The 10,056-nt window shown below is 30.8% G+C and overlaps 1 protein-coding gene across 1 annotated transcript; it reads right to left on the bottom strand.

Annotated features, from left to right (window-relative positions):
• Positions 1-1,069: 1,069 nt before the first annotated feature.
• LOC105782742 (serine/threonine protein phosphatase 2A 57 kDa regulatory subunit B' kappa isoform) lies at positions 1,070-4,656 on the bottom strand. The gene is made up of 2 exons (XM_012607736.2): positions 2,966-4,656; positions 1,070-1,717 (listed from the first exon to the last, which is right to left on the bottom strand). Exons 1-2 carry the CDS (start codon positions 4,115-4,117, stop codon positions 1,361-1,363), a joined length of 1,509 nt encoding a protein of 502 aa, XP_012463190.1. The 5' UTR covers positions 4,118-4,656; the 3' UTR covers positions 1,070-1,360.
• Between the last annotated feature and the right edge of the window lie 5,400 nt (positions 4,657-10,056).

Here is a 10,056-nt window from a genome sequence, read left to right on the forward strand (position 1 = left end):
TTCCAGAAAGGAATCTGATTTCGAGCGACGTCATCATTTATGTTGATAATCGGACTCCTAGCTCTTGCCCTTGGTTCAACATGCAACGGTGGATACGTGTCCATATCATGAATCTCCTCGTCGACCATTTCCCTACTTTCATTATCCTCAGAATCACTATCCTTTCAGATTCTCTTTCCGTCACTCTCTTGTGCGGAGGAACGTAAACTGTTGATTCTTGGAATCTGCTTAATAGATTATCACTATTGCCACAGTTGAAATCGTGTGTTTTGCATCTCTTATTAGGTTTAAAATATATAGGGAAATCTTCAAAGGATAAGAACAATGATAGAGAACGTTTCCCGATGAAAACTAAAAAACTATAGACTCCTAACCCCTACTGTGGAGATGAACACCACAGATCTTATTGGTGGGAAGGAGACACGAGATGAAAAGAAAAAAACTTTAAACTGACCAAGCAACTAACTGTCAACGATTAAAGGTTCCACCAATAAGAGCTAACACAAGAACTCTAGATCCTTCGATTAAGAAGAGAAAACCAGTTTAGATCTTAAGAAACCCTAAAACAAAGACAAGGAAGGCACGTAAAAATTGCATGCTTACTAGCGTAACCAACAATGATTGGGAACTAATACAGCAAGCCACCCTCTGACAATCAAAAGAACCAGTAAGGATAAACTAGAAACAAGAAGAGAACGACGATTTGGTTTCCAGCAAACGTTAGAAAACGGAAACCGTTAAAGAGAAGAACTGAAACGGGAAGTTATGCGCCGCTGACAGAAGAAGAACGTGAAACGTCTTTTGGGAAATCTCTCTATAGAGCTAAACGAGAGAAAAATTACATATTATCTAATATTCTACGATTATAAATTGAATTGTTTAATTATTAAAATATTATTGACCATCTGAGTCTCAACAATTTAATCTTATAAAAGCATATTCGTTTTGATAAAAAAATATGGCAAGCTTTAAGCATTTTCCAGTATTCCACTCCAATGCAGTTAATATTCAGTTAAACTAATCCAATGTTGCAAGAAAAATACTATCAACAGAAATTGGCACAACTGTGTAAGTTAAGGTGAGAGAATTAACAAAATTAGTTGATACATAAAGTTTTGCATAAATCACTGCATGGACCTCCCCACGATCTTTCCAAGGAAGCAATTAATATCCCATACAGTAGCACGGAGAATACATAAAAGCAAGTTACAGGAAACGGCTGCTAATGGAACGTACAGGAAAAAAAAAATGTTCCCACCACTTGAAAAGGCAGCTATTTGCATAAATTTCCCATTGTTGCAAAAGGTGGGAGAAAAAGATATATCAAAAAACTCAGGGAAACTCCAGTTCAGGAAAGCAGTTAATAGGCAATTGGGGTTGCCAAAGGAGTTACCAGTACAGCGGTATTTCCGGCTATTGGCTTGAGACTGGCTGCATTTTCTAGTTGCTTCCATGCTTCCTTCCGTTTCTCAGATAATATGCTTACCTTGGCCTCTTCCTCCTTAAAGTGAATATGGCAAGATATGAATAGTTGATCATCCATCTCCATGAACATCTTTCGGACATTTATTGTCAAGTTGAGCACCGCATGATTCCAATGGTTCTGGGCATTCTTTTCCAAGGCTGGAAGTATGATGGGCAAAATCACATGCCGGTTATGTGCAATTAGGTTTACAATTTGATCGTTATTCCAAAAGAAAAGTGCCCTTTCAGCAACCTGAAACAAGTATATTTAATAGAATAAACTTATTATTTCTTTTTGACGATCAAACAAGTAAATGACTAACATCTTATAATAATTATGAACACCATATGAGATAACAAGGCCAAGAAAGAACTCTTTTTAAAGAAAAGAAGGCACAACAGTTGAACACTAGACATTCAAGAAGTTCATGGCATGCAGTCCACCACAACATCCTCTAAGGCCAAGACAGCTTTTATTGTAGTTACAAACTTATTGCAAATGAGGGAATTTACTCTAGCCAAGAGTTTAGAGTTAACAACTAGCCTTGTAACTTAAAGAAAGCCATTTTAGCGCATCACTACTTTTATGCCTAGCCTAGCCTAGCTTGATAACCTTACAAACTTAGAGCAAATGTTTAAACAAACAAAATTGCAGTCACTAACTGAAAGTAAACATACTTTTGGTCCAAGATGAAGGCATAAGCAAAGCTTAATATTGGTTGGTTGCAAGGTAGTTGATAGACAACTTATAGTCAATTAATATTGGTTGGTTGCAAGATAGACAATTCTATTATTGGAAAAGAAAGAGAAATAGCTCATAGCTTGTTAGGTATAATGTTTTCTAACTGTTAAGTTATATTAATAAACCATTATGCCGAATTAATAGCCTCAAAAACCATGACATTCTCAACCCTCATAAGATATCCGAAGATACCCCACAAACAGAGGTCAGCTCCAAGTTGACCTGAGTAAGGTTTACTTTAGGTCAGATATGGATATAAACATAAGCTAACATTCATTAAAACCAACCACAATATCAACCCCAGGATTTAGACATTATGTAAGTTACCAGATCAGAGCCTATCCCCAAGTTATGCTCATTTGTAGTCAAACATAGTAAAAGAAAACATTAAAAGGTCAACTATTTAAGAAATTGATGCACGCCCAAGCATGAATAAATGCAACTAAAGTTCACATGAATAAAATATCACAAGAAACATTTCATACATTTCAGACAAAAGACTAGTAATTGCATTTCTTAACACATTAATGGATGCATCCTTTAACGTGATATTCTAGAAAGTTTAACACTGAAAAAAGAATGAAATAGAAGTTGCAGAGCATGATAGAAACTTTTCCAAGAAGGGGATAAAAAAACAAGTCATGCACCACCTTGGATAAACAGAAGACGATAACATACTGAGTATGAGATCAATAACTAAAGAAAATAGCACAATTTAATGTTAGTAAAGAGTATATATCAAAATATAAAGAAAAACACCTGGAAATGGAAACTGTTAATGCAACAGCCAATCCGCCAGAATAATGGGACCATAACCTTTTGGAATTCCACCATGTTAATGGCTTCCAAAATCTCTTCCAACTCAGCAAGAAACATCAACTCCTTTTGGCTGTTTGTTATGGGCCAGTACTTCAACAACCCCCGTATCACTGTACTACACAACTTCGGCTCCTTCTCAATGAACTGAGAAACGCAATAAGACAATTGTTGAAAATAAACACCCAAAGATTTTGGCTTGTGAAGAGGAATCAAAACCCTCCACAAGAAGATCTTGTGCTCCTCCTTCAAAGGCAAAGCAAATCCACTGATTATACTGCCGAAAATCTCCAATAACTCAGCAATGCCGTTATGCCTCTCAATCTCAAAAACAAACCGATAAAATATATTGCTTATAGCCTTCCGAATAAAAGGTCTATGAACCATGAACTTCCCATAAACCCTATGCAGTATCGTCTTCAAACAATCCCTTTCCCTTGGATCCTCCGAATCAAACAAGTCAAGCAATCTCAAAATAAAGGAATGATCTATATACTTTTTAGCTACTTTTGCATCGAGACAAGAAGAAGTGATAAACTTAACTAGCAAATCATACACAATTTGCAAATGTGGCCAAGCCGGATCAAACATCGGCTCATCGTCATCATTTTCACCTCCATTACTTACAGCAGACCGATAATTGGGTGGGAAAACTCTAAACAAATTCACAGCACACATCCTACACATGGCTAAAATTGCAGGTTCGCTAAATCTAACGGACCCTGACACAAAATCCAACAGCTCTAGCAAGGTTTGTCTTTTAACATCTTTTTCAATTAAATTTTTAGTTGGGTCAGTGAAATCAAAAGTTACACAACAAAGGCTAACTTTACTCACAAAAAGATTCATCTTTTCCGAATTTGGTACATCTTTGAATGGCAACAATGGCTCGATTCCCGCCACAACACTTGCCGGAAAAACAGCGGAAGATGTTCGTTTTGGAGCGCAGGGACGGCCAGAACCCAAATTCAAACTGTTGGATCGGTGAGGTTGCGGGGTGGACCCCGCTGTCGTGCATGAGGTTGACCTTGTAAGCTCGGGCGAGTCCGATTTCCCGGATTTTCGTGGGAGTTTACTGAGGAATTGCCTTAACATCGCAGATTTCCAGAGGAACAAAAATCAAAACAAAAGGAAATTTTAAGTTGACGACCAAAAGGAGTTCTAAACAGAAAAGAACCACATTGTCCAGGGACTGATTTGTTAAATCAATCTAACAATGTTAGAAAGAAAGAAACCCTAACCCTAGATTTTGTTGACAGATCTGGGGGTGAAAGAAACGCGTTCAGATCGAACCAAAAAGCAGTGGAACGGATTCTCTAAGAGTGGAGAAGAGGAGAATCTTTTTCAATCAGAAGCATTTTCCCCAAAATAAAACACAAAGAAGGAATTTCACAACTATCAATTCAACCAGAAAAAAGAAAAAGTTAAAAGAAACAGAGACAAGATAGGTAAATTTAGATGACGGATCAGAATCTCATTATTCCAAAAAGAGAGACAGGATTGCAAAGTTATAGAAGAATCTTCCAGAGGAGATTTCTAGAGAGTGGGAGACTGCGTGTTTGGAAACAAAGAAAGAGAAAGAAAATCAGATTGAAGAAAGAGAAATAGTTGTTGTTTTTTGAAATTTCCTTTTACGCTACAGATCTATTTATATAAAAGAAATAAAGTGAAGGGTGTTATTAAAAACACAGAAAATCTCTTATTTAAAATACATAATATACTAAAACGAAACGGTCAATTTACCAATAAAAGATTTTTTTCAAAAATTATCGAAATAGGCCTATTTTTTAATTATTTAACGGAATGGTCCTTTTTCTGGAGAAATCGCGTCCACGTCAGCGCGATGTCAGTGTACGCGTCAGGAAATCGCTTCCACGTCAGCATCTCGCGCTGACGTGGATGCGATTTCAGCCCGTGCGTGAACAGTACCCAACGGTCAAAAAAATAAAATACCGGGCCCATTTCGATAAATTTTAAAAATATAGGGCTTTTTTGGTATTTTGAAAAAATAAATTTTGAATCTTTTTGTACTTGTATTTATTTTTTTAATCAATTAACTCTTTAATATTACATCAATAGCAACAAGTACAAAAAAGATTCAAAATTATTACTAACAAGATTTGAACTAAGGTACTAAGGGAAAATAGCAAGCATCTTAACCAACTAAGCTAAACTAATTAATTGACATATTATAGAAATAATGTTATTATCTTAATTATATTACTTACGTTCTAACAATTTATCGGACCTATTCCATACATGTGTCAAATCAGAAAAAATAATACAACAATTCTGTAAAAAAATCCGGTGTTTACTTCAAATAAATAAGGAAAATAATGATTTGAATGTTTCAAAATTCAATTTTAAACCGAAAAAATCAAAATTTAGGGGCAAAAAAGGATCTTTTTCGACGAAATCGTGGTAAAGCGCCTTGGCTGTTTGTCGTAGCGTAGATCTCGAAAAGTTATTCGAAATCAAAAAAAAATCGTCTCAATCGGACAATCGAGCCAAAAGTTATGACCTTTCAAAGTTTTCCAAGCTAAAAAACATAAACTGTTCATCCACGTCAGCAAATCGCGCTGACGTGGACGCGATGTTCTGACACGTCCCCTGACATCGCGCTGACGTGGACGCGATTTCGGGGAAAATTGCTCATTCCGGTAAATAATAAAATATCGGGCCCATTTCGATAAATTTTAAAAAAATAGGGCTTTTTTTGGTAATTTGCCCAAACGAAACTTTGGTTGGATTGTAATTTAAAACTAATTTTTATTTTTATTGATTCTTTTTTAAATTAAAAAATCCTCAAATAATATAATTTAATATAATTATATAATGAGATTCTCATAATTTTTCTAACTGTTTGGTTTTTGTTAAAATAAAAAATAATAACTACCCTCAAACAATATAATTTATTATAATTACGAAAATGTATTCTTATATTTTTCCTAATCGAGTTGATAACCGATTGACTCATCACACCAGTTCAATTATAGGCTTAAATAATAAGGGGTGAAACCAGAGGTTGGCATGGGCCCTGGCCTCTCTAAAATGGAAAATTTTCCATTTAGGCCTTTTGAATTTTTTTAAAATTTTAAATTAGTAAAGGTAAAATTGTACTTTGGTCTCTTAAAAATGATAAAATTTTGATTTAATTTTTTAAAATTTTTAAAAAATAGAGGTTATTAAAATGATACATTTCTTTCGAATATAAGTGTTTTCCTCTCACGCTCCTCGTTGATCAAACTATGCACTTGCACTTAAGTTTGTAAGTAGCATTCTCGTTGCTAAAATGAATTACATGAGTATAACTTCCACAAAACTACCATTATATCAATTATCTAACTTCTTTCCCATTACTCATTACATGTAACATGAACGTGATTGCATTCACGCTCATTACTCATAATTCATAACAAATTCATGTGAATTAACCCACATCTCTCCACATGCTATAAAATATGCCACTTATTTCATAATCGTTCTTTAGGGATAACTACTATGGAAAGGCTATAAATAGAAGATTCAAAGTTTCATTTTTAGGACTTTTTTTTTTTTATCTTTTAGCAACACAGCACTCTAAAATTCTCTCAACAACTTTCTTTTTACAATCACAATAACCACTGTAACTCTCATCCTTCTTGACCCTTTATTACGTCCATCACAACCGCTTGTTACTGCACTTATTTTTTAGAGTCTATTTCGATATTCCTCTCTACCATCTCTCCATGGCTTCTCTTATTTTACTAGATTGTAACATCTCTTCACATTACTAAAAGAACCCTCTACCCTAATAGTTTGAGAACGTTATATCCCATATGCAAATAATTGTTTTACACTTGTTTTGTAACCAATATTATATATATATATATATATATATATATATATATATGAAAAATTACTTAAAACTTAGATTTTAAGAAATTAAGTAATTCATAAAGCCTGAAAGAATTACATAAAACATAGAGAGTGCATTCAGCGAAGAATTTTAAAATTTTGGAGATTTTTAAAAGGTTAGTATTTCAAAATTTATAAATTCAAAATGCTAGTAATTGTAATTGTTTAGTTTGGATAAATAATTGTTATGTTATTGGAATTTTATAAATTAATAAATAATTATAAAATAAAATAATTATATTAAAAATAAATCTATAATATATATAAACACGAGTTTGAAAAATTTTTGAACTAACGAAAATACATTTTATTTTTATCATATTACTAAATTCATATTTAAAATAATTATAATATTTCGAATGATCTATTAAAAAAATTGTGCTAATTTTGAAATAGAGCTATTACTTAAATAGAACTCTAATCGAAAAAATTTATCATAATTATAATTATAATTTACAATTATTAGTTTAAAATTTTTGACATAAACAAAAGTATGTTAATTTTATTGATGTAAAATAAAATTATTATTCGAATAGAATTTTAAGAATCTTAATTATCACTTCATTAATATTAGAGTTAATTAGTTATTATTTTAAATAATGTTACTTTGCATTAATTACGTAAAGTAAAACTCTGTTGTATGTTGAATATATTAAAATATTTCAATTATTACTTGAACTTTTTTATATGATAATTTAATATATTTTAATTATATTCAATAATTCAAATAATAAATATTATTTTACGCTAATTAATGCAATTAAAATTAATATTTAAAAAGCTCATTAAATGTTATATGTAAAATCAAATGTGACGTATGTAACATTAAAAGCTAGTAATTTAGAATATATTTCATATATATATCATTAAATCTATACATATTTATAAATATTTTTACTAAAATAAAATTTTAAAATATATGTTAAAATTAAATAAAAGCATTTTTTAAAGTTTAATTTCTTTTTAATTTTATAGTGGGATCATGTGTATTAAAGATAAAATGTGAAAGCCCTTCCGAAAATAATTAAAAAAAATTAATTAGGCCCATCGTAAAAAAATACGCCCAATTGAACCCTTTAACTCATGATTTGTACCTAATTAAGCTCATTAAATTTATTTTTTCATTGAAGCGCATGATGGTTGTTAAGCGCTGGAGGATGACGTGGCAAGTGTCATGGAAAAATTGATGTAGTGACAATTAGCATGGAGGATTTAATTGACTTTTTATTATTTTACAATGACTTAATTGATTTATTATTATTTTACGAGGGGCTTAATTGATTCTTTAAGTTAAAAAAATATTAAATTCTAAAAAATATATGATTTTTAAAAATATAAATTATAAAATTCATAAAAATATTAAAAATTAAAAAAAATTAAATGTTATAAATTTTTTAGAAATATATATATTTTATTAAAATGATTTAAATGCTATAAAAATATAAGTTTTTGTTTTCTCTCACACCATGTCATACATCAACTCATCATTATCAACTTCCTTCGCATCATCCTTCATCGACTAAAACAATACTTATCACTAAAGGTGTTTATGGGAGGGACCAAGCTTAGACTCGATTTCAAAAATTTTCTACACTCAAGTTCAACTAGACCTAGCTCGCCAAAATGATTTGTTTCATTGTTTTAAAAATAATAAGTTTTTTATTTAAATTTATTATAAAATAATAATATAAACTTATTTTTATATATTTTTATTTTTGAATAGTAAATCAAATCAGACCATCCATGAATATCTTTATTTATCACTCACCTTAAGCCATCAAGCATTGAACTCATCGTCACTCAAACCCATCACTCGACACCCATACAAGTTCAATCATCACACTTCAATCTCCCCATTTCCTTATTACCAAAACCAAGAACCCCTCAATTAAAAAAAAAAACCCAAGAACCCCAAACTAGTAAAATAACAATTTTTCTATAGTTTTAAATATTTCTAAAAAAATTTTGTTTTATAAATTTCTATTAATTTTTAGTACTTTTTGTATTTTTAATTTTTTATAACTTATTTGTAGTTTTTTAAAAAAATAATAGTTTCTAAAATTTTATACTATTTTATAATAATTTATAATAAATTGTATATATATTTCTAAAAAAAATTAAAACATTTAAAAACTTTCTATAATTTTTAGTAATTTTTCTAATTATTTATAAATTTCTAATAATTTTTTAATGATTTTTTAATTTATATTTTAAAATTAAATTTTTTTTTGTAATTTTAATAAATTTCTTAAATAATCAATTAAGCCCCCGTAAAATAATAAAAAATAAACAAAACCTCCACGTTATCATTTTTATATGTCAATTGCTACGTTCGTCAACTTACCATGTTGGCACTTAATGGTCGCTAAGAGCTTCAACAGAAAAATGAATTTAAGGGACTTTATTGGGTAGAAATCATGATTCAAATGGCTCAATTGGGTAGAAATAATGATTCAATTGGCTCAATTGGGTACACTTTTCGACGATGGGCCTAATTGTTTTTTTTTGAATTATCTTCGGAAGACTTATTTGACATTTTAGAATTTAGCCAATGTAAAATAATGAGAAATTTTGAAAAACTACTTCTTTAAGTGGATTTTAGAAAAAGAAAATTGAGCCATTTAAAAGCCTTTAAAATGTCAATTTCTCCATTATTTTTACCCAAACAAGTAAGTGCATTTTTTAAAATCTCGGGTGTAAATATGGAATTTAGTGGAAGAATTTCATTTATATTAAGTAATTCATAAAACACAAAAAATTACTTTGAACATGAAAAGATTTCTAAAAAGAAGAACAATCAGTAATACATGAAAGAACCATCTAAACATCAAAATCCTCTAAGAAATTAAGTGATCCAATTTCTTAAAAAACATAAAGGAATTATTTAATCCAATTTACAATTTTATACGTCAAATTTGTTGAATCCCTTAAATTCATCTCACCAGAACCCCACACTAAACAACTTATCGCAATCAAAGTTTGTAACATACGCTCACGATTAGGAAATGGTACCAAAATTAGATAGAGCAATGACGATACGGTTTAAAAGAAGTTGCTGTGGTTTCACATAAACGCTTACAAATCAGAAATTTCAGACACATTGAAACAATGGAGAAGCGAAGCCAACAAAAGACTCC

The sequence above is a fragment of the Gossypium raimondii genome, chromosome 7 (genome assembly GCF_025698545.1).
Source record: "Gossypium raimondii isolate GPD5lz chromosome 7, ASM2569854v1, whole genome shotgun sequence".
In the NCBI taxonomy this organism is placed as follows: domain Eukaryota; kingdom Viridiplantae; phylum Streptophyta; class Magnoliopsida; order Malvales; family Malvaceae; genus Gossypium; species Gossypium raimondii.